Source organism: Phasianus colchicus, chromosome 12 (assembly GCF_987193195.1).
Source record: "Phasianus colchicus chromosome 12, bPhaCol1.hap1.1, whole genome shotgun sequence".
Classification (NCBI taxonomy): Eukaryota; Metazoa; Chordata; class Aves; order Galliformes; family Phasianidae; genus Phasianus; species Phasianus colchicus.
In genome coordinates, this window is record NC_143447.1 from 3,792,075 (window position 1) to 3,819,724 (window position 27,650).

Sequence of the window (27,650 nt, forward strand, 5' to 3'; positions counted from 1 at the left end):
TTATACATTGTTTTTTTAAGCATAAATCCTATAGATTTGGGAATAAATCTATTTGGAAATAGAATTTTTGCTCTTAAACTATCAAAGGACTTCAAAACTTTTTCCAAGTAGCTATTTCTGTTAATAATTCTAACGTAATTATCCAGGTCATATAATTTCCAAATAATCCAAACCCATCTTATACCTTTCTTTTGAAAAGTTTCCAATTTTCTGATGTCACTATGTGTTACCTGTGTAGAAAAACACCCTACCTTGTTATGAACTGCTGCTAGGTGTGCCAGCATCACTGTCAGCCACCTGCAATGTCTGAACCTCCATTTTTTTTTAATCTCCTCCATAATATAATCTTGAAAAATAATCAGCTGTCAGGGAGAAATAATTATTTTCTTAATGTTATCACCATGCTCAGGTAGACTTTGAATTAAATCAGAATCACATGTAACCACTTGACTTTATTAAAACTGAGTTTGAGGTTTAATGCTCTAACCAGCCTTCTCAATCGTGCTAAAAGTCAAAGTTTGGCTGTATCGTTTACATCTCTGTGTTTACTGTTGGCTGCCAAGGGGGCATGATTCAGGATGAGTCATTCCTCTGTTAAAATAAGGCTCGTTCCAATATTAACCTGGGCCCAAACAAACCTTCTGAAACTGCCAGTAACAAGAAACAAATTCACCCTCTTTGCAGTTTTCTGCAGTTTTTAAGCGAAACTGCTTTCCAACAGCACAGTTGTGACAATTTAGCATAATTTGGCTTCTCTCTATCAAGCTATTCTTGCTTCCTTGCAACTGTACACTACAGAAAAATCCATACTAAGAGAATTTTTGCAGCAGTAATTTTAAAATAAAAGTTCTAGTTAATAGTTTGATGCTTTTTTTGTATTGCTGTTTTGGTGGTGCAAATAAGAGGTTATATATCATGCCACTTGCCTTGTGTCATATTTTTTTACACCCTCAGTTCACTTACTTAATTGAAATAAGCATTAAGTGGAAATGAATAATGCTTCATAGCACATATTCAAAACATGGGGAAAAATAATGCCTTTTACCTTCTGTCAGCAAAAATCCCCACTCCTCTCTGCAGACCTCATTTGAAAGGCTCTCTTTTCTTCACCAAAACAAAATCCTGTTGTAGTCCCTTACGATTTACATACTCTTGCAGGAAACTACCACCACCGCTGTAACCATGCAGGTAATGATCATCAGAGAAGTCCTTCTGTGTTGTCATATGCTGTGTGAGAGGCACTGCCATCCACATCTGACCCAATTACCAAATATTCATGTAACTTTGTCCACTTTTGGGGTGACAGAGGTTTGAATGACTGCACTGCAGCTCTTTGTAGCAGCTCAGAATGTGCCCTGTCTTGGGGACTGATGAGCCACACAGGTGGCACATGATACCTGCTAAGCAAATACAATTGGTCTGACTCAGGAGTTTTGTCACAGTTTAAGAGTAAATGACAATTTGGAGGCAAAAGGAATCTGGATACCAAAACACTTTAATCAAATATGTAGCAATATTATGTACCACACCACTGCCCTGGCACACGGGAGAGACGATGCAGTCCAGAGGAGGCAGTGCAGCAATGCCAGCAGGGCAGCGTATGCTTCTGGTGTCCTCTGGGCTCTTTCCCCTTCCCCAGTGGTGATGATCCTGGATGCCCACCAGAGCCTTCTTCATGCTGTGGTTACTTCCAGCACTCACAAGCACCTTTAGCTGAAGGACCGAGCTGAGGACACCTCCCCAGAAATGAGCTCCTTCAAACTGCGTTCTCATTTTCTGCTTTGTCGTGCCTTGGCTGAAGCTCATGAGCTGCTTCTTTGGGCACTTAAGGATGTGCCTGCACTCTTGATCCAGATGTGTGGTTGATTATACTTCCTTTATTTCCACTGCAGCAAAAAGTCGGTTGAAGTTGACAGGCTTACGCTAGCAGCTGTGCTGCTGACTAGACCAAACTCACGGAACTCGTGGTAACTACTACAGAAGTCCTGTCTGCATTACAGAAACAAAACATATTCTTTGCCTACTGTTAGGTATATGATGCTACATGGTGAGAAAGGGCCAAGCGTGACATTATGCTGAAAAGAGAAAACACGCATCTCCCTGTCCTCCACTTCAATTCAAGCACACTGATTTGCCAACTTTTTTTCCAAATGTAGCAACTAAGGCTGTTCCAAGTCACACCCACAGTTACTGACCTCCTGTCCCTGGCAAGAAGGCCACATGGGTTTCACATCCTCTGTCACTGAGATAAGAAACCTCACCGACAACAGAGCCGTGGGAAAGAACGGCCTGTGCTCTGCACCCAATGACAGCAGTTCTGCTCTCAGGACAGGCACACCTCTCCCCACTCATGAGGCCTCTCCCAGCGCCAAGCTGGGAGACATTGACTGGAAGTGGCCAAATGAAGTCTTAGCTCTCACCTGGGCAGCAAAAGAGATAGTGTTGTACAATATACAGCGAAGCATTTTCCTCTTACTAAACTGAGAACAGGGCAGATGCCCAGTGAGGGATTTCAAAACATGATAAAATGGTCCAAAACAAATCTTACTTTCTTGTCATTCTGTTGCCAAGTGAAAGCAAAAGCAAAGAAGGAATTTATGAGTGAGCAGATATATTATGAGCTACGCTGAGAATATGATGAAAGTACCTACGTGAACCCTGTAACACTACCTTCAGTTGCAGCACCCAAAGTAGATGACTGATGTAAAAGCTTCAGTTCACAAAACACGCAAAAGCCCAAGTCGTTGGGCTTAAGACAAAATGAACATCATCAGATCTTGTGCAGCCCAGAATTTCATATTAAAAAGCAAAAAACTTCTTAAAGATACCAGGGAGAATCTTTTTTTTTGTACTGTGGATTTAAAAGTTTGTAACAGGGAAGATCGTGCTACAAGAGAATCTAAAAGGAAGGCTAAGCAGTCCACTCTAAGATTGTGTAAACTTTTGTACACAGAGGCTAAGAGTGCTGGTAGACACAACGTATCAGGTATTGTTCTAAATCAAATTTAAGATGACTGAAATGTAGTTCAAGATAATGAATTGAGTTGAGCTTCAAAGCTGAGAGCACCTCACCAGATCGGAGCTTTTTTCTCTAAGAACAGAAGGCCAGGTGCAATGACATAATGTTGTCTTTATTTAATGAGCACTTTCTTGGTTTTTTTTTCCTAAAGATTCCTTTGAGTTCTACCCAGTAAAAGACTCAGTCTGTAAATAGGACCCAAGTTTGGGCAGGCTGTGCACCACTCTTAAACCCACAAAGTGGTGGATTTCCTGCACCAATATTTCAGCACACGCAGGTAGTTCTTCTGGACTGTTCTGCATACATAAATAGAGCACATCAAAGTATTGTCTCTACACGGTGATTGCTTGGCCTCTGACTGCCACTTGTGCAAACTGTTCTCATTTTAGAGAAAAAAAAAAGGCTTTCTTCGATTGCAGAACTCCATTCAGTATCATTTCCCTGCAATTTCAGCATGTGCAGGAGGTTACGTGAAAGGCAAGGCTTCCTCACAGCTATTACATTCAACTGTTCCAACTACAGGATTTGATAATGTTAGGAAAATGGTGTTTATGCTTTGGGAAGTGCTCTGACTGCAGGATGTTGGCTCTTCAGGACGAAGCAGCTCACTGATGCACTGCAAACACATTCACACCTGGTTTGCTTTAGTTGAACCAAGATGAATGAGAGTCATAACAGTAGTGTAACCATGAAGCAGGTCATCCTTTACATCATTACATTCTCTCAATACGAAATTCCCAGTAACTATCCGATCACATCCTATTTCCCCGTGTCCAAAAAAGCCAAATAGGGGAACATTTGGAAAAAACTTCCTAAAGGCATCCGCCTCCATGTTCTGTTTGGTTTTGTAATGCCGATATCCTCGGCCAACACACGCAAACATGAAGCCAATGGTGTTACACTCAGGGATGTTTGCTGCTTTGAGACGCTGCATGGCGGCTTCTGCTGTCCTCTCATCAGCGACGTCCTGGTCTAACAGCACTGTGGCACTCTGGATCTGGGGACCGCTGAAAGCCAGCCCGACCACCCCACAGGCATCACTGGGCTGGGCGTTATTACTGAAAGGCAACAGGCCTCAGTTAGAGAGCAGCCCAGCGCGACCATTTCAGACCTGAACACGCTCTGCTGCAGCAGAAGTGGGCTGCACAAACAGACCAACATCCTGGGGATTTTGAAAGCCACCACAGTTAATAACTAAACAAACTCTTCCAGCTTTCCTTTTTACCCTCTTTTTCCAGCAACCTTTCCTGATGAAAACCTTTCACATCCGTTACCCAGGATTAATCATAAGCCTGTCTTTCAAACACTTGCCAAATTCAGCAGTTGGTGCATATCACAGCTCTGTAATTCCAGCTGAACTGTAAGTTAAACTTAACCAAAGATAAGCAGCATTTATGTATGAAACCAGGGCAGTAGTCTAGAAGCTGTTCCAGACTTCAGATTCCTGTTGCTATGGGTCTGTGCACGTTGGTTGGCCAGATTCACGTTGGTTTTAGTGGTTACCTATTCATGTTCTCTTGGTAATAGTTTAATAGAGACAGCTCTCTGATCTGGAATAATGGTGCAGATGGCATAAATTAGATGGGAAAAAATAAACCAAAAAAAAAAAACCAACTCCTATCACTATGGAGTCCAGACCAACACTGCATGAGAGGAGCCCGCAGGCACGTCTGCAGAATGCTCCCCAGCACAGGATGCTTCAGGATGCAACAGCAGATCAGCAGAGCACTTGGAGCAAAGCAGCCCAAATCTTCCCTGCAGGGCTCTTAGTGGAAGGATTGGGGTTAAGTGGGTCAGATCCAGCCCAGCCCTTGGAGTGCAACATCCTTGTGGAGCTAGTCGTGCTCACGGAGCACAGCTCTGGTTGCACATTCAACTCTCTAATGTGCCCCAAAACAAGACTGACATAAAACCAGAACAGTCACATAAATAGTCTCTGTTACAGTGAGTGACAATTTACCTGAAAGCCAGAGAGCAAGCACGTACTACAATGAACAAATGTAGGGTTTCTGAAGCTGAAAGCATTCTCTAGTTGTTCTCCTAGCTGGGTTTCCAGAACCCAATGTGTAACACTCACACAAAAGCTTCCAGCTTCTCCTGCTGGATCACAGTGCAGCAGCTGGATTTTGTTCCCTTCAACAACATGTAACACTTTACAACTCTTGATTGGCATATGGCATAGCTAAAATGTTACAGCTTCTGCAATGTTTTTCCCATTTTAAATCTTTTTCACAATTTACCTTGAAAAATATACCTACTTCTCAGAGATCAGCGATGTAAAACTCTCCACTTGTCCCCCAGCTAGGATGATACTTTTTTCATTCAAAGGATTGACTATTTGATGAAGAAAACGAGTAGCTCCAGACTTCCAGGAGTTGTAGCCGAACAAAAGAACCACGCGAAGATCTGGATTATTCTTCAGGCCTACAAAAACAAGAACTTCAGTCCCTTTATTTTGACTTCCCCTGAAGCCTAAGAGTTCTACATACACTCTTCACTCCCTCCTTAAATAACACCTAATGCCTCCAGCAAGGACTTTCTGTTTCTGCATCTGAAAAACTAGACACAAGGCAGCTGAGCTGCATTCTCTACACGCATGAGAATTTCAGAAACGATCTGAGTGATGAAAAGTATATTGTATCTGCTTCCTCCTGCTTTCAGCTTCTCTCCCAGAGCATTTGAGTGGCACAGTTCTTTGGCCTACTTCACAGTCTCTCAATTGTCTTTTTACAGATTTGAACTGAGCATATATGTTATCCAACAAGAACCACAATGGAGTAAATAGCTTTACTTAAGAAATTAAGAAATATTAAAACATGTGCATCAACCTGTTGCTCATCCTAAGAAAGAAACTTCCAAGTTCCAGGAAGACTCACAGAAAGACTCACAGAGCTCTCATATGACTCTTCATAAATACAACGTGAGGAATGTAAACTGTATTAAAATACATTGTTTTTCTTTATACCTTTCCTTACTACAACACCTGACTTAGCATCTAAAAACAAAGTTACTTTATAGAAGAAAAGCAGCAGTTCCTTCCCACTCCTTTCTAAACAGAGGTGATCAGAATAATTCCCAATGGCACAAAACTCATTTACTGTTACTTTTAATCAATTACTGGCTTACTTCAAACCTAAGAGCTCCCTCTTAGCAGCTCTGCCTGCAACACGAATGAAGAAGTTTGAGACAAACTCAGGACAACAACCTCAGTACTCCTGAGAATGAGTGGAAAGAGATGGGTGGTTACCAGAGCAGCCATGCAGAGCCTCAGTGCTCTGTGAACACAGCACAGGAGCTGCTGGTCCCACATGCAGTTTCACACTGGAGCCTCAAAGAGCAGCAAAAAACTTGAGAAAAGCCCAGATCAAAGGGAGAACAAGGACGTACCTGCTTCGGCAAATTTGTTTTCGTCAATGACTCTATTCTTTACTTCTTTAGGAAAATGGAAGGTTTGGATTTTAACCCCATCAATTTTGGGAAACAAAAGAGCAAACCCAGCTTCACCATCTTCAATTTCTTGAGGCTGATTGCTGCTTGAACCCATAGGGGTAACTACAATAACACACACACAAAAAAAGATTAGTGACTCTGACACCTTTGTCTGCAACTCAGGCTAAAAGAAGCAGAGCAGTGTATGCAGTATAGAACATGGCAGCTCATTCCCATCACAACACATCTGATTGGTAACTGGTGTGAATTTTTTTTTGCTGTTGATGTGAAAGATGAAATGCGTAAGAGTTTCACTGCCCAAAAAAGATACTAAAGTCACTTTGCATGAGGAAACACAGATAAATACAGAAATTTTCCTTACTCTAAACACAAGTACTCAAACAGCCTTTTGTAGGCACAGAATCAATGTTTATGGCTCTTAGTGCCTTCACAAAGTAGTTTATGCAGCTCTCTACTCCTTCATGCTATAGACCTGCTCTTGTTGGTCATGGCTGCGGTGACAGAGACTGGAAGCAAACGCTCAGCAAATGCCTGGAAAATGTTTTAACATCTAAAAGCTTGCTGCTGAGATGCACGGCACGAGTTATGCCCTGAAATCACAGAAACGAGCAGAAAGGTTTCCCCTTTGTGTAGTGTGGGATGAGAACTGAAGGTGAGAGGGAAGGCACAAGTAGGAAGCACAGCACTTAAAGGAGGCTCCTACCTACGATCCCCGGGGTGAGCAATCCAAGGACCTGACATCGCTTTGGCAACAGTTTCTCAATGGCAACGGCTGTTTCTTTACTGTTTCTTTTTCTGGCTATTGAAAAGGAGACAAAAACGGTGCAGAGAAGGGGAAGCGAACTGTCGCAAACCTGACCGACCGAAGCCCGCAGCCTTCTCACCCCACTGCCGTTACCGACGCAAGAGCCCCGCGCCACCAACAGCACGGGGTAAAGCGCTTCGCTCCCACACGGCGCAGCCGCCATCCGGAGCCGCGTTTCCTTTTACGTTCAGACTCGGAGCGCTCCGCCCAGCGGTCCCTCCCCCGGCCGCAGCCCGGGCGGCTCCGCGCCCCGCGGGTACCTTTCTTGTGCTCGTGACACTCCTCGTGCCCGCTGAACGTCTCCGCGTCGGCGATGTAGAGCACGGTCTGGGGCAGGACGTGCACCCTCTACAAGAAGACGCGAGGCGCGGGCGCGCTGGTAACGCCGGCCCGGTACCGGCACCGCCCTGTAGCGCGAGGCGCGAACCGGGACCGTGGGGGCGAGAGGGGGGAAGCGGCCCCGCAGCGCACGCGGACCCACCTCGAGCTCTCGTGCCAAGGCCTGCACCAGCGCGTGTCCACCGGGCGGGCCGGGCTCCAGCGCCGACACCCAAGCGAGGCGCTGCCGCGTGCGCAGGATCCGCCGCGCGCACTCCCTCCACAGCCGGCACACGCTGCAACACAGCCGGCCCGCCCCGCCCACGTTACCTCAGAAACGGCGTCGACCTCCGCCCGCCGCCCCCCCGCTCCCCCCGGCGCTTACCAGGCGGCGCGCAGCAGCGCTTTGGTGGGCAGGAAGCCGAGCACGCGCTCCACCACCTCGGCCAGGTTGCCGAGGACGAGGCCGCCCTTCCCCGGCGCCTCCATGGCCGCGGAGCCGCGCCCTTCCCCGCCGCCGGACGCGACGCCGACACCGCCCGGTGCCTACACGCTTCCGGTTCCGGCGGCGGCACTTCCGCCCTCGGCACTTCCGCCCGCATCCCTTCCGGCCCCGCCCCGGAAGCGGCACGGCACAGCGGTTCTCAAAACGGCCTTTATTCAACTTGATGCAAGTTTACAAATCGCGGCGCGCCCGCCGGGCGAGAAGGGGGGGAAGCGGCGGCGGCGGCCTCGGGGCGGCGGCTGCAGGCACAGCCGGAAGGGCTCAGCGAGGCGGGACGCGCCCTCGGCCCCGAGCCGGGATTGCCGCGGGAGGCGCCGTCCGTCCTCCGCTGCGGCGCTGCTCCGCGTCGGGCCGCCCACGGAGCTTCTGCGGAAAAGAATTCATTCCCGGATTCCGCCTCGCCTCGTGCCCATCGCTCGCTATATCAGTTCGTTAGTTTACAAATGATTGCAACAACCCGTTAATAAAATGGAACGCCTAAAAAGGTTTTTTGTTTTTTGTTTAGTAATTTAAATAACTTCGAGCTTCAGCCCGCGGCCGCGCAGCCTCAGCACAGGGAGCCGCCCGCAGCAGCGGAGCACGGCGGAGCTGACGGGCTGCAGCGGCACCGCCTGCACTGCTGAGAGGAGAGGAGGAGGAGGGCAAAACCATCTGACCGTGAGCATCTCTTCCAAAAAATAGTTCGTATTCTCATCCAGCCATGAAAATGTTTAATGACTTAACATACATGTGCTTTTCCTATATCATTAATTTGGAAATACTACAAACGCTGTCATTTTAGACCAGAAAAACTACCGTGATTTGCAAGGTCTGACATTTCCTATAACAGTATTAAACAACATATTAAACCTCCTGACTTTAAATGAAACGACACAACTCAACTCTCGGCGCTCTGCATCCTGCAAAAGGTAAGAAGTGTGACCAACTCCTGCTGAACGCTCCTGGGGAACGCAGCAGCCCACTGCAGCATTACACTTCCAAATTAAAAAAGGGAGAAAGGAGGGAGTGGCCCAAATATGCTTAATCCATGAAGAACAAATACAGCAAAGGCCCAGACTGCTCAGTCCAAGATGCCTAAGAAGAGCGGAATGGTAAGGCTGCAACTTATACTCGACGTGTCAGTTGACAGATTATCCACTAACTTATCTAATAGCTAAAGTCTTCAGTACGGCTGTTATAGGGGCACTCATAGCTCGAGTCTCTGTGTTGGAAAACGTTAAAAAGAGCTCTTTTTGTTGGCATTGGTCCAGGTATACAACAGTCCTCAGTATTAACCGTCTTCTTTTGGAGGAGTGTACCAGCCTATGGAGAACAGAGAAATGCATTAGGCACTGCCCTGGCTCTGCTCAGAGGAGCTTACCAGCTGCCTTCTGAATGGGTGGCAGAAATGTCAGGTGAGTAACTCTGGCTCCTGATAGCATCTGGCATGTTGAATCATATCACATCAAGCGTACATGGCCTTTTCTGACCGCCTCCAGATCTCCAATCTCAAGTCTCCCAGCCACTATGGTAAAAATTCCTCTTGGTTTTAGTACAGTGAGTAGAGGCCCTACTTATATTGTCCCAGAGAACTGGTAGCAGCAGTAAGCTAACAAAGATGCCTTTTGCAGCAGCAGTAAAATGCTGTGAATGTTGTGTGTACAGCTCCTGTTGTAGCAGCAAACACTGCAGTCATGGCCAGCATGCAGCTACAAGTCAACAGCCATGCTGGCTTTTGTTGCAAACTAAAAAAGCAAGGGACTCAGTTAATGGCAAGATCAACATGTCATGAAATTGGAAAGCATCTTAAAATCTTCTGTGGTGTTCTTCCTAGCAGTCCAGAAGACATTATGTTTGTTTTAGAAGTGGGAAAACCAAGGTGCTCATCACACCAAAATACGCTCACGTCACGTTCACAGCAACATGAGTTCCCAAAGGACACTGTGTATCTCTGAAGTCAGAGGTGGGACTAATTCCCTCATCAGGAGAGCAGGGCACCAACTCTGCTGACTGCTTTTGTACAGCACATAACTCACTCAAACCATCTAAATGGTCGTTTCCAGCCTTCTCGTCCTGCCACAAGAAATGCGATTATACCTCAAGCATGTTAATATTTGCTTTAAGCAGCCACGAGAACATTAACTGGCTTTAAGCAGAAGAAAAAAAATCCATCTCCCATTCCCCAGGCAGCGCACCTCACTTGGGCTTTTTCTATTCTTTTGAAGTGGAAAGACAAGCCAGCAACCATCATCTTTAATGGTTACTATTTCTCAGCGCTTGCACGTGGAAACAAAGAGGCAGACAACCTTCCATCCAGCACTTCACTAACACACAGACACTCCAACAGCTACAGTAACAACAAAGCCACTAGGTCAACTAGTTGAAAAGGAAGCTCAACTCCTTTTGGAAAAGCAATAGGAACATACAGAGCACTGTTACTTCCATGTAAGCTGGAGAAGTTGCAAAGATGATCAGTCAAGTTACTTTAATTAGAAAGACTACAAGCCCTTAAAGATGAGAAGCAGAAACACCATCCCCAGCCTTCCCAACCCAACCTAAGGCATTCCAGCACTTCAAGTTTGATTGCTGCCAAATATCAAAATCCTAGGATGCTCTGCATACAAGAACAAAAGTGCAAGGCATACATACCATTTTTCTCATGTATTTGTACTAGTGACTTATAGGACTGCTGTGCTCTTGCTAGGTTATATTGATTCTGAAAGGAAAAAAATCCAAACAACTCTTGAATCAGCACTTAAAACACCAGCAAGCGAGTCACAATTTCACTGACATATTTACACCTCTTCTGAAAACAGCATTTAGAACTTCAGAACAAGTTGCAGTCTGTTAGCAACATGCACATTGGAACTGAATTATGATTTAGATCAGTTCCGAAGGGCTCAAGTTCAGGAGTATTTGCATGGCAGTATTTTTCATCCTCTCTGGAAAACTGGCAAATACTTTATCCAACACGGGAGAACTTCCTAACATCAGCATATGCAAGCCTGGCAGCAAGGCTATCTGTAGTCCTTCTCACAGCCAGGACTCCCAAATCTTTCTGATTTCCAATTGTGAATCTACCCTTCTCTTCCCCAGGCACACATCTACTTAAATACCCTGGCCATCCAATGCTTGCCCTCCTCAAATGTTTATCTTTCTTTAAAATCATACTTAACAGCCAAGAAAGTAATCACACATGCACCAGACATGTGTGACTGAGACGAATCAAAATGCAGATATACTTGCAATGACAAGTCTGTCATGAAGCATCTCCTACACAAGTCAGCAAAGCAATGGAAGAAGCCTAACAACGATCTGTGTAATTGATACATGCAGTGCATTTACCTTATTGGCTCCAAACTGAACTCTGGCTTTTCCTTTGACTAAAGTGGCATTGATCTGCATGATGACTGATTCTATTGAATAGGCACTGCTCCAGCCCTGCAGGAGGAAGAAAATAAATGACACATACTCGCTTCTTGTGCTCATTTTGCAAATCTGCTTTGGAACACATGTTTTGTATGGAAATTATTCCACACAGAGAATCAAAGCTACTACCGTCAAGTGCCCTTCTACTGAAAAGTGCACCCTTCACTGTTATTTGTGGCACTTCTGTAGTGAGAGGAAGAGTTGGCATTCACCTGTTTAGTAAGAAGTTCCATGCATAACGCACCTCCACCTAGGACATATCTAGAAATAAATTTGAGAAGAAAATTATATTTGATATCAATCGGTAAGATATGAAACCATTCACAGCACAAGTTCTTTCAGGCCAATTTGATTTTTCCACATACAACTGAGATGCCCTTCAGCAGTAATATACTATGGCATCTAGTTAGCCATAGCATAGGGAAGATCAATTAGTGCAACGAGACAAAAGAAACTGCTTTCCTTGGCCACATACACAGTTAAAATCAGCAATGCAGCTATTCTGCACAATTGCTTACATAGGAGCCAGACCATGAAAGAGGAATGCTGCATTTTGTCACCACACTATGGATGTGCTGATGCAGTTCAAAAAAATCCAAACCACTTCTGTTAGGGATACTGACACAATTTCAAACAATGTAAGTGCAACTATTAACCAAGATTTAGCTGCAAACAAGTTAAGGCTAATCTTCACTTGCTCTTTTTCCTCTAAAACATATTTCAATAACACTTAATGTTCTGTGGTTATAGAATTCAGCAGTCAGCATAGCATGCCTGTGTAGGCTGTAACAAAACCTGACTTAGGAGGCTGAATTTACCACTCCTAAGGTGGTCTCTGCTATGATCAATGCATTTAAGCAACATTCATTTATATGTAATTTATAAGGAAATAAAAAGAAGAGCAATTAAAGCCAAATCAAAACCAGCACCAGCTGTCAGAGGAGAGGCTGCACTGCAGGAGACACCGCACACAGTTTCAACCAAGGTTTAGATAACTTGAAGCACAGTGCCAATTAAATTCAATACTTTCAGATTAGCATTTGAAGTTTTTAGACATAAGTTTACAGCAGCATTACCAATACAGACAAGAAAGACCCCTTCAAAACAACAACTCAAAGCACACTGCTATGTGGAACAACAGGAGAAGTAAGACTGTGTTAGAAGTTTCAGAGATCAGCTATCAAATATTATGGCTGATGGAGACTTTCAAAGCTGGACCCATCTTAAGCGATTCTAAGCTTACAATTCAAATTAAGGAACTGCATCAAGCTGAAAAAAGCACTCAGCTGTTTGCCCACTGTTAGTTTCTGCTACTTGAGAAGCACATCTCCTTATCATCCTGAGCCTTTCACCAAACTCAAGGAGTACAGCAGCTCATGACTGCTATTTTGGGAAAATATCTCCAAGTCCACCTGCTGGTCTCAAAACGTTCCCTGCAAACCCAGACAACCAATCTCAAGTTATAACGTTTTACCACAAAGTAAGACTTCTATAAAGCAACTCCAACTTACCCTCCTGTGAGCACAGGAGATACTACTCGCACAAAGGGAGGATCAAAAGGGAAGTTATCCTGAAATACATAAACAAAGAACAGGTTAAGAACCATGCTGTGACACTGTTTTTTTTCCTAACCAGGAGCTATTTCTGTAGCCTTATTTGGCAAATTAGATTTAAAGCAGTAACATTTTTCAGTTCTGTAAAAACCACCTTTCCACAGCGCTGGCTCACAAGAAGCCTATGGGAAGTTTTAGTGCCACACTGATAGCTACATATTTTTTTTTTTCCTCCTTAAAATGTTACACTTTACTTTACTCTATCTTTACCCAGGTAACAGCTAAGGGTACCTTAGTCAGTTTCTATAGTTGGCTACAAATTTAACCCCTGCATTTCTTCCCATAGACACATACCTTAAAAGAGAAGTTGAGTAAAATGTATTCCACGCCTTCTTTTTCTTTCAAGACCTGAAGATCACTATGCAGAGGGCTGTCAGGATCAACCCTATAAAAGAAGGGGTGGTGAATCCCAGATTAAGTTAATATTTTCACTACCTGTAAACAGTAATCACTCTTAGCTCCTTCATGCATTTATAGATTACAAATGGTAATTTGAAGTTAAACACAAGAAAATGTTTGCTCTCTTGAGCAAGAGAACACTTTGCCATGAGATCTCCATGAAAGCTTGTTGCAGTGCACTACACTCCCACCACTACCAGATGTTAATTGAACATGGATAGCAAATAAATAAGCTTTTATTTGAAAATCAGTCATTTTAACTCTCTTCAGCTCACTGAAGATTTATGTCCCAAGAGAAGAAAATACAGTAAGAGAAAGGCTGTAGTGATCTGCTGTCAGCACAGTTAGTGAACCCTTCATGAGTACATGACTGCAGCTCTGTATCAGATGTTAAACGTGATCTGCATCTGCGAAAGCACTGAAGTCAGCAGTGTCTGCTCTCAGCAGAATTTCATCACTTGTTGCAAAATACTGGTGGCAAGCACTCTGGGTGTTAATTCAGACACTGCTGGATTAATCCAACCCAAGCACTGCCACCCCAGAATTTTTTAAAGAGACTAGTCAAAAAAAGGCTGTAAACAAGACAGCAGATGTTGTTAAAGGGACTACAAGAGTCCAATCCTCTAATTCATATGAAGCCACAAACTTGAGAACCCATTTCAAAGTTACCTGAGCCCTACATCTCTATCTCACAATTAAAAAGCTATTTCAGAGAAAAAAATATACATTTTTCAGTGCTGAGCAACCTACCAGTTCCAGCCATAACCAGCACCAGACCAGTTCAGAATTACTTGTTCTAGTAACAACATTCTGTCTGCAAAAGAGTTCATCTCTGTGACATTTACACCCTCAAGTGGTCTGCACACACAGGTGATTTGTTTACAGACACTTTTTGCTGGAGTGAATAAATACAATTCTTGATGTCTTCACAGAATGGTTTGCCTTGGAAGAGAGAGCCCTTAAAGTCCATCCAGTTCCACCCCCAGCTATGGGCAGGAACATCTTCCACCACTATCAGGTTAAGCAAAGCCCCATCCAGCCTGGCCTTCAGCACCTCCAGGGATGGAAAACACAAAGCTTTCCTGCACAGCCTGTGTCAGGGCCTCATCTCCCTCTGAGTAAAGAATCCCTTCTCCATGTCTAATCTGCATCTCCTCTTTCAGTTTAAAGCCATTACCCCTTGCCCTGGATCTCTTTTCCCAGTCATTCTGGAGGTCATCTCTTACATGCATTCCACTGCTTCTCCTTCCTCAGAAAACCAAACCTGTTCACTGTACTTGAGAAGAAATTTCACGTGCTGCACAATTATTTGGCTGTCTAAGCACTTGATCAAGAAGTCCTTCTGTAACAAGGGAATGATTTCTTTTCCTGCTAGTTTCAGCTTCAAAACATTCACATGCTTCTGATGGCACTAAGATGGAAATAAAACTCAGCAGCTGGTGACAAAGTCATAGAGATTTTAACACCAGGACAAGACAACAATTCCTAAAGTCAGCTATTGTGCTGATAAAACTTAAGTCTCTATATCTATGCACCACAATGTAGCTGAATAGAAGGAATTTTTCTCATCTCTTCATCTTTTGCAGCCACCCAACCTAGTTTTCATAGGCTTTTTCTTCCTACAGGTTACCTCATAGGATGATGGCAGATAATCCTGTTACTGGGACTAAATTCAGTATAATGCCTTTAGAATTAAAGTATTACACTTTGGACATAGCAATATGAGCTGTCACTTTCTTCTAAATTGGTTTGGAAATCATCCATATCCAGAACAAACAAGTGAAAAGCAGTATATTAGGAAAAAAAAGTCATGTAATAAGTCATCATAATGTTATGCCTCAAGATTTCAGTCCTACGTGCCTGCTAAACTAATCCCACTAAAACAGTTCCTTCTTATGTCTTAAAGGAAACTAGAATTTGTATTTTCTTGAAATTAAAAACAAACAAGTCCACCCAGACTTCTGGTCAACTGATTTCATCATTTGATGTTTCATATTTTGGAGTAGCTTTGGAAGAAAGCTTAAATAGAAATAAAAGTTGAGGTAATACACAGAGAGTTGGCTGTGCAAGGAGTGTCTGAAGGTTTGGGTTTTTTTTTGCATTTTTTGTTACCTGCTTAATTACTACAGTTCAATATCTGTATGCATTTCCATCTAGCCAAGTTGTAGCCACACACCATTTTATAGGTTCTGACTATAGGTTCTCATTCCAAACCAGATTTTCTGCAGCAATTTTAGTAGATTCTTCACAAAAATGAAAGAAGTTTAAGAACTTACTTTAGAAGCTTAACATGCCATTCATACAAGCTGTCATTTACCAGTTCCACTGAATATATCCCTGTGGAAATATTAGATAGAATTAGCTATGCACTACAATTCTTAAAAGGCAAAATGTAGTATAAGCTCATTCTTTAAGTACAAATACTGTCAGTAGATGTAAGCAATGAGTAAGATACTGAGTCACATCTTTTCCTCAATAGTAAAAGCACTACTGAGCAGCCACAAGGGAACAGTTCTTTCATTTCTATATGGAAAAGGAAAAAAAAGCCTGCTCAAGTAAATATAGTTCTCTGGTTCCAAAACCATTTCCCCCCAGTCCAGTTTCCTTTCAAACTTTACATAGCTGTAGAACTTCAGCTTGCTTAGAACCCAGTATATTTTAAACCTAGTACACAACCAACACGCTTTTTAAAAACACTTAACACACAGTTCAAGCATGCAGCATTATATTTCACAGATCCTCTTAACAGCATTGGCAAACAGGGACAGCACCCAAGCCAGTGTATGGAGTGGAAACCCAAGAAGATGACATTGCACTGGATGAAGCACACTCCCAACAGCTGAACAGAGCAGTCAGAAAACTTGAAAGATGCACTGGAAGAATAGCTGCCCTACTGCCACCCAGAACTCATGCACTGGTCCTTCAACTGGTTACCATGGACTGTAACCACCCTGAAGGAGTAACTTCTGCTGGTCATAAAGAGCTGTACTGTACCAAAGTCAGCAGTTGTAAAATGGTGCTTTAAAGACAGCTCAGGACAGATGTGAAGATGGTACTAAGAGAAAAATAAGCTACTTGGTCAACCTTTTAATCATCCAGCTTTGGAGCTGAGTAGTATTTGTGTGTGCTCATGAACAGCAACAGTGACACAGTTGCTCGCTGCTTTGATATAGGAGATTTTAAACAGTTGAGTTTTGTTGTCCTTATTTTGTTTTTAAATGGTCAAGATGTGTTATTTGCAACCAGCTCAGATACTTTTCCTTATTTGAGGCAGTAAGAGGGAAAAAAAATTACTCAAGATCAATAAATCTAACCTGATTAACTTCTACATACTGGTTTCTGATAGTTCTTCAAGAAGGAGAAGGAATCAAGATAGATTCCCCTCACTTAAACATGAGGTTTTTTTGTTTATTCCACTAAGAGGCTATCCATAACCATAGAGGCAATCAAGTAAAAAAACAAGCACAAGGACCCATGAAACAAGCCAGAAATGAGGAGACAAAAAGATAAGAAAAACAGCCCCTTTGAAAGGAGACCATTTCTTGCTTACAGCAACTTGACTAACTACAAATAAATCCCAGGCAATCTCTGGATAAAAGCAATTATATGAACAACAAAACCACGAAAGACAAACAGAAATGATTTCACTTAAGTATAAACAAAGTGTGTTTCCTTTTCCCTCCCCATCCTCTAAAAATATTTGACACCTTTAAGAATTTTTTTCTCTGTGAACTGATCAAATCCCCAATTTTGTATTTAGAAACAAGAGAATTCTTAGTTTGGAGGACTTATGACTCCTGTTATCCAAAAGATGAATGACACTGCCTGAAGTACAGCTGAGTGTTTTAATTTGCTGCATTTATTTATTTATTTTGCTAATGTTAGCTTATGAAAGAAAGGTTTTCTATTTGTCTTCAAGAATAGTTTTCAACTAGACTTTCCAGGCAGGTCAGCAACTCTCTTGTTGACAGCAAATCTGTAGTTCTATTTAGCTTTTGCTTGAACTCCAACAGCAGTATTTCGACCACTAAAGGAACTTCAGTTTTAAAATGGACATCACCTTGAATAGATACTCTTAGCAAAAAAAAAAAAAGCACAGTCAAATTTTCAATTACCTTTTTTTTTTTCCTCTCTCTACTGTCAATCCTGAAAGTACATAATGTCAGAGCCACTGAAGTGAACTCCATGCAACTTAAAAGCAACCTTTGATTTTCTGGCTTATGTTGCAAAGAAAGAAAGAAAGAAAGAAAATGGTGTAATGTTTCCTCACAACAGTCCCCTGAACCTGTAAGTTTCACAGTGATCCCCCTTATATGCACATAGCAAGGAAGTTTAAATTATGGGGAAAATGACCACAGAAACAAGTACTCAGAACCAAGATCACGTTATCTAATCATGTCCCTGCTAAGATGGTGACAACTATCTCACAACAGAGCACAGAACAAGGCTACAGAGACAGGAGTTATGCACAAAAGAAGAAACTGACACTTAAATTCACAGGAGCCCCACAACTAAGTGAAGCCATAGGGAAGGAATCCAGGTGTGTTTTATAACAAATAGCATCATTTACTGAAAAAATTAATAAATGGATTAAGTAGGATAGTGATCATGCTTTGAAACACCCTCAGTTTTATACTATCAACCTCCACTTCAGTTAGATATTTCCAGTTTGCTCAGGGAAACAAATATTCTTATCAGGCACTTATTTATACAGGAAGATTTGAAGAGCAGGAGGAGTTGCACAACTTCAGGCAAACAAGACAGTTCCTTGACTGGGACATAGTGCAGTTACAAGATATTCTTACTTGGTTCTGTTCAGACTGCTAGAGAAGTGGTATGGAATTATACTGTTAGAGAAAAAAGTATGTCATTTAGCTCCTTATAAATGCACAGATTTTTACCAGAGAGGGCAATAATGCCTCTTGCCATAAATAACATCACAACCTGTAAGAAATATTAGAATTAAATAAATAGTTGAAATAGTGATTCAAAAACGCCATACAAGGTGTTTGAAGGATTCATTACACTGATTATTTGTCAGTCTAGACAGCTTTGTTAATTTCTTGGACTTGGGAATTCTCCCACTTGACTTCTACAACTTTTAGAGATTCACACAAAGTGTTCAGTTGCAATCTTTTTAGACATTCCTAAGTCATAAACTAATAAGCAACTGTACTCATCATTCAGTACATCAACTTTCTTTTCTTGCACTCATTCAAGGCCAGGCTAGACAGGGCCCTGAGCAACTTGGTATGTTGGGAGGCAACCCCGTCTACAGCACAGGGGTTGGAACTAGATGATCTTTAAAGGCCCTGTCCAAACTAAGCCATTCTGTACTACAGGGCTCCTGGCTGCCTCTCCAGCAGTATCTGTGCTATTAAGGGCCATACAGTTTTTTTTACAGTCAAACAGACTTCTTATACACCATCCTTGTTCTGCCCCTAAAAGCAACCTCTGAAGACCACATACAGGCAGCAAAGTATCCCCCATGATTTAGTGAAGAACCATTTCTAGGCTCTTCCTTAATCCTTTTAATCCACTCTCTACTGGATAGACAGTGATTAGGGTTTACTGGCAAGGAGTAGTGATGAAACCTGACAGTATTAGGCTACAACAGATCAACAGGAGGTTACAGCTGTGTTTAGAGCTCGAACATTTTACCACCATCTACAGTACCTTAGCACCTAGAACTGTTTATGTAAGAAGTGAACATCACTGATCAAAACAGAGGCCTACTACTTCTTCAAATCTGTCCTTACATATACACATAAAAACTACATACACATTTGGTGGCATTTTAGTGGCCACCGAATGAGACTTAAGCCAACTAGAAACAAACTTGGGAAGCAAATCAGACAGGTAGAAGATAGAGGATTAAAGTTTAGGCTGACTTTCTAACCCTAGCACTCCTCCTGTTCACATCCTGGCCTGCACCAGATGCCTCTCATTCTTGGCTGCTATGATGGAGCAGGCTATTGAACTGACCTAGAGGAACACAACTTAATTGAAACACATGTAAGTTCTCCTTACTGTACAATAATATGCAGATAATTCAATAAGCAGTTTCTTTTGCTGAGCTAATTTAGACAAAGCCCTTATATGGAGCAAAGAGTACAGCCAACCACCTACCTAAAAGCTAATCAATGCTTCTTATCCAAACAAACTTAAAAGACAAAATTTTCTCTTCATTTGTATCCCTATTTCAAAGAACATATGGAGCTCAGGATCAGATAAGCACTATCACAAAATAATAAAACAGGAGTGTAATTGAAATTAAATCTTGTGTAATAACAAAGCCTTTTGATACTGAAAACAAATTCCTGCTCCTCAAAGTATAGTGTGAGTGTCACCTGTTGAGACATGCTCACAGCTTTTGCCCTATACTCCAGGAGAGCTGAATTTCAGTTAGTTCTGAGAACTCAACAACTCCCACAGTAGACATCTTAAGACAAGTTCCTTGTAGCCATCTCACCCTAAGAGTACTCCCATAGTTACAATCCTGTTGTTAATTGTGTTATAAAGGTTTGCATAACAAAAAAGAACATATTAGAGGATATACATCCTGACTTCCTTTTACTTCATAAACACATTGTTTTATATAATAAGTACACAATGTATGTATTTTTTTTTTTTAATTATCTATAGATACACAGATACAAATACAGAACAGAAAAAGATTAATAGGAAGTAGATGCTCGGATAAATCTTTCAAAGAACACTTTAAGAATCTGAAGTATTTTACCTGTTTTATAACTCTGTGATCTATATATATCCCTGAGTTCCTTCATAAGTCGATCTGAAGCCTGAACTGACCCAGAGACTGCACCCTGAAACAAACAAGAGACTCATATAAGCAAAAAATAATATTGACAAACAGCTTTACTTGGATAAGACATTGCATTACTTCGATGTTAGTAACAACACATTAATTTCTTTACTAGTATTTCGTTTTTAGAAGCTGAGTACTCCAGTGAGCAAAGAAACAAGACACTCCCCTAAGAGTAGCATTTTAACAGTTCATGGTAGAGGTGGTATAGTAAAAACTTTTCATCAAGGTAAAATGACAGGTATATTTTTCCATAAAGAATTTAACCTCTTTGGCATTTTCATTTCCAAGACAGATCCACAATACACACAGAATTTACTTCTGGCTTCATCTCTTACACACTGAAGGAAGGCTAAGGTTAATCTTAATTAAAGCTTCTGCACGTAAGGTTTTACTGTTTTCTCAGAGTTTTATTTTCATTTGGTAAGAGAACAAGGTACAGGAGGTGGGAATTATCTACTACAGAACACCAGCTTTTGTAAGAAGTAAGATCAACCTGAATATTTCAGAAAACGTAAAATATTATTATTTGCAGTAAAGAGAAAAGAAATCAACAGCAGTGCAGAGGAAAAGGAAAGCAAATTTTAAAATACCAAATATTTTGTCATGATATGTCACAGTGAGGTTTATGCAAACAGAGCACAAATGCTCTCTGCTCTTTTAGAGCTCAGTTTAGAATTACTTCACATCCCATTGAGAATTAAGCACATATCTTCTCTCCTCAGTCTGCAACAGAAGATATACCACTAAAGTGAAACAACCTTTAAGTGACCTGCATACAAAACACAACAGGCACTAAAATATGCCAGCAATTCACAAATTAACAAACACATCAGCTATCAGGTAACTCGTGTCCTCTCATATCTACAACTGCTGGATCGCATACATTTTGCATGCATGCTGAACACTGACATTTGTGACCTTAGTATCAGCCATTCTGTCTCAATGCCATGAGCTCTAAAGGGAGATTGTACTTTTTCCTCTTAAGAAATTCATGTGTTTCTTTAGAAGAACACAATGATCAAAGATACCTACTCTTTCTGATTCAATTCTAAAGCTAATGGGAAAGCTTTTGACACTAAATCTTACATGCTACATAATTACTCTGCTTCTACATTTCTCCTGTATGACCACTTCACATTCAAGACTTCTGACATAAATGCCAAGGCAAAAAAATAGCATCACAGGATTTAAAACATGGAAAAAACCTCCAAACAAGGTGAAAAAAAATATCAAACCCAACCCTATTAAGTTTTGAAGTTGTTTGCTTTTCCTGGCTTTCACTAATAGTCAGTTTTCCAAAGGAACATTATTCCATGAGATCCATGCAATTCTCTGCTCTGCTTGGACTTCAGGCACTTCCTCTGGAAGACAGACTAACACATATGGCTCATCAGTGTTGTTTCATGTTTAAGAAAAAAAAAAACAGAATAAAGTTCAGCCTCTATATGAAGTCCTGAGTGACTGGTCTGTTTTCCTACTCCAAGTAGGAAAAGAAGTAATTAGTTCCCAGCATTTCCTTTCAGATACAGTGAACATCCACAAACAAATTATTTTTAGACAGAAGTTAGAATTATTTGTGGAAGAATCTGATCCTGCTAGAACCATTGGCCTTACCTCTGAAATGTCATCCCTGTTTGCCTGGAATCAACAGCTATATGTATACCTTACTTGTAGGATCAAATTAGTTCTTAGTAAGGATTAATCATCAATTACTCTTAATAGTAAAGCCAGTTAATTGGTTCTAAAGCCTCCATGTACTCCTTTGTTTTTGCTGTTCAGTAACATCATATAGTATGGTCAGGTTCATACTGTAATCTATAGACTGTCCTTTCAGGCTATACATTTTCATATTACACTATTTAATTACATAGACTGCCTAAATCCCACTAGTTTTTCTTAAAGGGTAAGCAGGAAGAATGTGTTTCATAATTAAATATGCAAATAAAGCCAACTCCTCAACTGACTTCACAAAATCTACGTAAAGACAGGGCTCAAGAGAAGCTCAGTTTGCTGAAGGCCCTGCATACACTGTAGAATCAGCCTGAAAAGGAAGGAATTACTCCTTCCTTTAACTGGAAGTGAATACAGTTCTATGATAAAACAGTGGATGTTTACATACAGGTTATTCTTTGCAACAGCAGCCTTAGTGTATATGGTTACAGCCTGCACATATGTATTAGTGAGCCTCTCCTATAAAGCAAATTAACACTGTTTATGCACATTATTTGCTGAAAAAGGAAGAATTACACTTAAAGAGGAAAAACAATGCAGCATTAACTACCACTCTACATAAAATTTCTGTGCTCTTTCAAACCTGTGTTATGGTTATGGTACTGTCATGAACATGTCGAGTTCAAAGGAGTGCAACTTCACACAGAACTGTCAGGATTTGGGCTTTTTTCACTGCAGAGCTGAGCAGTTCCTTTGCCTCATCTGCTATATTACTTTCTGAAAAAGGGAATTTGCTTTAGCTCTTCACAGAATAACAGCCCTTAAATATAAATAATGTAAAAGCAACTTAGCTTGTCAAACACAACCTCCGGAATACTAGTTTCTTCCCAGCATTTTTATTTCCACCAAATTAAGCTACTGAATTTCTGGATATAATGTTGGCAGCTCATGTAACCACATGAAATGTAAGCATCTTCTGTGCTGTAGTGATTTACAAAGCAAAACATAGCACACCTACACACTTCTGGACTTCCACTCTAACTGCTGCTAAACAGAATCGGTATTTAATAAGTTAAGTAGTCTCAGTACACTGTCTATAACCATTGTGACCCTTTTTCCTTGGAGTGGCTTCCCACTGTGCTGCCCATTGCTTATAGAGCAATATTAAAGTTAGTCTCGATCCTCTCAAGAATCCATAGACCACAAATCAGTAATATGTGACCAAGAGAAGGGAGCCTAACAAGCTTAACTGAAGAAATTTAGTGTAAGAGCTTAATTTACATCCTCTGAACTGCTCTTGGAGGACACTGAAGAGGAAGCATTGAAGAGGAAGCATAGGAAGATTCAATGTTACACCTGATGGTAGCCTTAATACTAAATGCCACTGCTTTGAAACAAAGCCTTCATTACCAGCAATGGAAAACTTCAGCCCAAGCCAATATAGGTATTACATTTTACAGAAGCACTTCTAACCTTCATTGATATTTCAGTGACAGTATATGCACTTATGAATAAAAATCATTCTGAAACAGATAAACAACTTCAGGAAAGCTGCAAATTCAGAACTGAGCACTTGGAAGTCAGCAGAGCTCACAGCAAACACCACTGCTTTAGCTGCCTGCTGCACTACGTCTCTAATGATCACTCATGCAGCCTCAGCTTTCCTCCTTTGCACGCTCTATTATGGCCTTCCCACTCCCCCATAACACAACTATAGGCTGTTGCTTGAGTTATCCAAGGCAGCAGACACAGTTCACTGCAGTTTTAAAACACAAATACCAGACTGCCTGTCGTCCCTCTGATCAGAGGGACATCGTCACACCTCACTACAGTGCAGTAAATTGCCCCACCAACACATTTCCAATAACTCGGCTGCAATACCAAAAATTATTTGGTAAAACAGCAACAAAAGAAGGAAATTCACACAAAGTAATGAAATTAAGTCTAAAGTGACTCCAAAAGCACTACAGAAGACAAGTTTCCTCTGTCATCATTTGGTGCTCTCAGTACTTGTGGAGAAGTGTACATTGCATGGAGAGAGACCTCTGCAAAGCAAGCACCAGCAAGTCATTACAGATTTCAGTTAATGACTCTAGTTCAGGGACTTCTTTTAATTCCCAGTAAGCAAGTAGTTTGTTCTTAGAGCTACCACAATACTCAGGAGGGTTAATTCTTGCTTCACCTTATATATATTTAGGGCTATTTCCTGATACAAACAAGAACAGGATTATAGATACTACCAAGGAAAAAAGCTAATTTACAAAATAGGCAGATAAGTATTTTGAACTTATATAAAAATCACAAACCCTAAAAGCTCCTAAAAATGAGCTGTGAGCCACAGAATTCTGTTTTTAACCTGCTAGGAGCTGCTACTGGAACTGCATGTGTTACTTTCCTATGGGAATCTTTAGTACAATCACTATCTGCAACCTTCACATCAACCAAGGAGAGAGGAAAACCCATGGACTTGGGCCAAAAAATATATAAAGAAATTTACAAGTCTTCTGGTTGCATTTGGCATAAGTCAGAGCTGTCCAATAAGCTTTAAACATTCCCTCTTCCAAAAAAAGCACATAAATGGCATGGGTTTTGGTTCACTTCCCTCTACTGAGGAAATGAAGTATATTAAAAGAGCTGTAGTCAGCGTGGAAAACAGACAATGCTTTGGCATTATTTCTGTTGCTGAAAGTCATGCTAAGAAAACTCTTTAAGAAAACCCATGGAAGAACTATGCAGACATAACTGCTTTACCTTAGGATGCTAAGCAGGATGCTGCTGTCTTACAGATTGGGTTCCATTAGAAGTTCCACGTTTCTGCAGTGCAAAAGCACATTTTAATGCTACTGGATTAGTTCTTTCCTGGGTCAGCAGTGCAACCACAGTTGCCAGCTCTTAAGCACTAAGAGTAAAGCTTCACAAGTCCATTGAGAAATAATTTAACCAGAGCAGCTATTTCTGGTGACCCACAAAAATATCACAGCTCCCCAGCAGCAGTTTAATACACTGTTCCCTGTTCTCAGCTGACCTTATTTATGCACCACCATCAGCAAGAGTGTGTTGGCATGAGAATCAGCTATTATGTAAGTTGAATCTGCTGTTGTCAAACAAAAGAAACCAGTGGTGTTCATTTCAGTTCCATTAGATGAGGAAAAAAAAAAATCAAAAGGAAATGCAATGGTTGCTAGATGGAAAAGAGAAGACAGCAAAAGGAAATCTGCAGCTTTAGGGGGCTTTCCACACCAAGGAAGAAAGCTGATACTATAAAAATCTTTCTCAGTTTCACTGAAATTTAGGAAACATAAGCAGCCAATGCCATTCAGGCTGCAAGAGTTCTCATTTCTTGATTAAGGAGTCTTTACAAATACATCCAAGTAATAAATACAGAAAAACAGACAATTTCAAAAGGCATTTGCTCAAAGTCTGAATAAACCTAATACGTTTGAACAGAAACAGTATGTGACCATATTGCTTATGGTTAGTTGTGTCTTAAAATCATTCTGTATGGCAAGATCAGTTTGGTGTCATGCATACCAGCTCTTAAATACTGAATGTTGTGCAGAACATAGAGTTATGTGCTGTTTGGGTTTTGTTTTTTTTTTAGGTTAGCAGTGGGACAGGAACAGAAGATCAGTATTTGACTAACTCCAAAAGGAATATTGCTGTTTTATTTTCGCTGCAAAGCTGCAAACTGAATCTCTTCCCCAAGTTAAAGCATCAGTAAGAGAGGAAGAAGTCTTTCCTATACTATGTGAAGTTATTTAGTGCCAGTAGTTCATGACAAAAAACAGACAAGATTCTGCTAACTCAGAGAGATCTAGTAGACTGGCTCAGCTGCCACTGAACACTTAGAATGTACATAGTTTCTGCTACAGATGAAAAGAACTTTACAACAGTAGTTTCCTCAAGTCTAATTTTTAAGAACAGTTTTAGATAAGAATTACTGGAAAAATAACAAAGTTTTGGAAGCAGAACTAACAAAGCTAATTATTCAGGGGAAAAAAAAATTAATCAGGTGTTCCCTAGATACCAATCCTAAATCCTATTCCTTTCCTGAACACGGACAGGACCACAGCTTACACCTGACTGCTACCCACATTCTCAACTATTACCTTGAAGAGAAACAGCACATCTAGTGTCTGGACAGGATCTACACATCTCCTAACTTGCCTAATAGCAATAAAAAAGATATATATGGAAGAGCTCAAACAGTGGGGGTCACTACTTCAAGCATATTCTTTCTGAAGGTGACAAAAAAAAAAACAAACAACTATAGAACTCTTACCTTTAGTTGAAGTTGGTCATGAGCAGAAGTATTGAGTTTCATGTCTTTTATACATAATAAGCCTCTGTGAAACAGAAGTTTTCCGTTTCTGGAAGCCAGCCTAAGTAACAAATGTTGTATGACATTCTTTCTTATGTGCATCTTTGAGATCTAAAAGCTTCCCTTGAACTCAACATTAATGACATGGTGTTTCTAAGCCTATCGACAGTAACTTCAAATCCACACAAGTCACTGTTTACAGTTTCATGTCTGCAGGATCACTGCAATGATAAAGCTTGCTTTATTTATGGTAAAAGAACTTTCAGCACTTTCCCAGCGGAAACTTTCAAGATCTCATCTGCAAGGAGAATTACTGTTCGTAACAACAAGCATCAAGCAAGAAACATAAGGGCAGCCAAACAGATGCCTCTGGAAACTGGATGTGCAGTTAAATACCATTAACAAGAGTGAAATATGGATTCGCATATAATGGTTGACACTCATGAAAAGACAGAAGATGCTTCTTTCTCCAAAAGGCCAATGCCACCCTAATCCAGTTTGACATCTGAAGTTACACTAGCATTTTCACAGATTGGACAAAAGAGTGCTTTGAAACAGTTTTTCTACCTTTGTGGAATGCTAATTATTACCTAACTTCATACGCCAAAGATTTTGATAAAAGATGAGTCCAGATTTTTGTCCTATATGTGCTAGAAGTTGTCTATATGTTAATTTATCTTTAGGCGTGTAGCACAGGCTTTATTTGCTGAAAATCATTTCTGTTCTAAGGCCAGGAATACTGCAAAGGAAAAAATACTCCATTAACTCACATTTAAGTGATCTTGCCTTTGATTTTTTCTGATTTTTTCTAAGATTGCAAGGTTCTCTTTTTCAATGCCTTCATCCTCGGATTTCTTCCCGTCAACTGGTTCCTCCTCCTTCATATCATAGTGATCCAGATCTTCAATGTCCTACAGGACAAAGATTCACTGTTAACAACTACGCTCTTCACTCAAGAAAACTCTTTAAGGGCATTTATGAGTTCAGTCAGTACGCTGCACAGCACTAAGTATTAGTGATTGCAGTGATTGCTGGATGCCATTTCTGTTTTGCTCTGACCTAATTCATTCAGCCAACAGCATTCAAGGGAAGCATAAGGAACCCTTACAATACAAATGAGAGCCAGATTCACAACCTGTTTCTGGTCATAGAAACAAGCACTATTAAACCTGCATGAGAAATGAAGATTGTAGTAAATTAGCCTATTAAAGTGGGAGGTAGATAGAAAACTGGAAGCTAAGGAATTCTTAAGCCCATTCCAAAAGTATACAAACTTAGGGTACCTTCAAAATGCTTATAAAAAACAGACTTG

The 27,650-nt window shown here is 41.1% G+C and overlaps 2 protein-coding genes across 3 annotated transcripts in view; both read right to left on the reverse strand.

Annotated features, from left to right (window-relative positions):
• Nucleotides 1-1,477: 1,477 nt before the first annotated feature.
• On the reverse strand, nt 1,478-8,171 carry FBXO22 (F-box protein 22). Its single transcript, XM_031616360.2, has 7 exons — nt 7,978-8,171; nt 7,756-7,888; nt 7,535-7,622; nt 7,173-7,268; nt 6,407-6,571; nt 5,278-5,443; nt 1,478-4,077 (listed from the first exon to the last, which is right to left on the reverse strand). Exons 1-7 carry the CDS (start codon nt 8,079-8,081, stop codon nt 3,648-3,650), a joined length of 1,182 nt encoding a protein of 393 aa, XP_031472220.2. The 5' UTR covers nt 8,082-8,171; the 3' UTR covers nt 1,478-3,647.
• A 62-nt stretch (nt 8,172-8,233) lies between these two features.
• The window catches only part of UBE2Q2 (ubiquitin conjugating enzyme E2 Q2), a 36,749-nt gene continuing 17,332 nt past the window's right edge, over nt 8,234-27,650 (reverse strand). For both annotated transcript variants that reach the window (XM_090148686.1, XM_031616361.2), the window contains exons 5-13: nt 27,109-27,249; nt 20,260-20,344; nt 15,794-15,854; nt 13,413-13,503; nt 13,017-13,075; nt 11,718-11,766; nt 11,422-11,517; nt 10,726-10,792; nt 8,234-9,399 (exon numbers count right to left, since the gene is read on the reverse strand). In XM_090148686.1, coding sequence (XP_090004812.1) covers nt 9,368-9,399; nt 10,726-10,792; nt 11,422-11,517; nt 11,718-11,766; nt 13,017-13,075; nt 13,413-13,503; nt 15,794-15,854; nt 20,260-20,344; nt 27,109-27,249 — 681 coding nt within the window. In that variant the 3' untranslated portion in view covers nt 8,234-9,367. The remainder of the gene's footprint in view (nt 9,400-10,725; nt 10,793-11,421; nt 11,518-11,717; nt 11,767-13,016; nt 13,076-13,412; nt 13,504-15,793; nt 15,855-20,259; nt 20,345-27,108; nt 27,250-27,650) is intronic.

Bases quoted from the DNA above. Each gene is read 5' to 3' on its own strand.
- FBXO22 (XM_031616360.2), bottom strand. From the start codon at position 8,081: ATGGAGGCGCCGGGGAAGGGCGGCCTCGTCCTCGGCAACCTGGCCGAG. The intron at 7,269-7,534 runs GTACCCGCGGGG...CCTTTTCAATAG, and splicing joins GTGTCACGAGCACAAGAAAG to CCAGAAAAAGAAACAGTAAA. The intron at 4,078-5,277 runs GTAGGTATATTT...GTTGCCTTTCAG, and splicing joins ACATCGCTGATCTCTGAGAA to TAATAACGCCCAGCCCAGTG.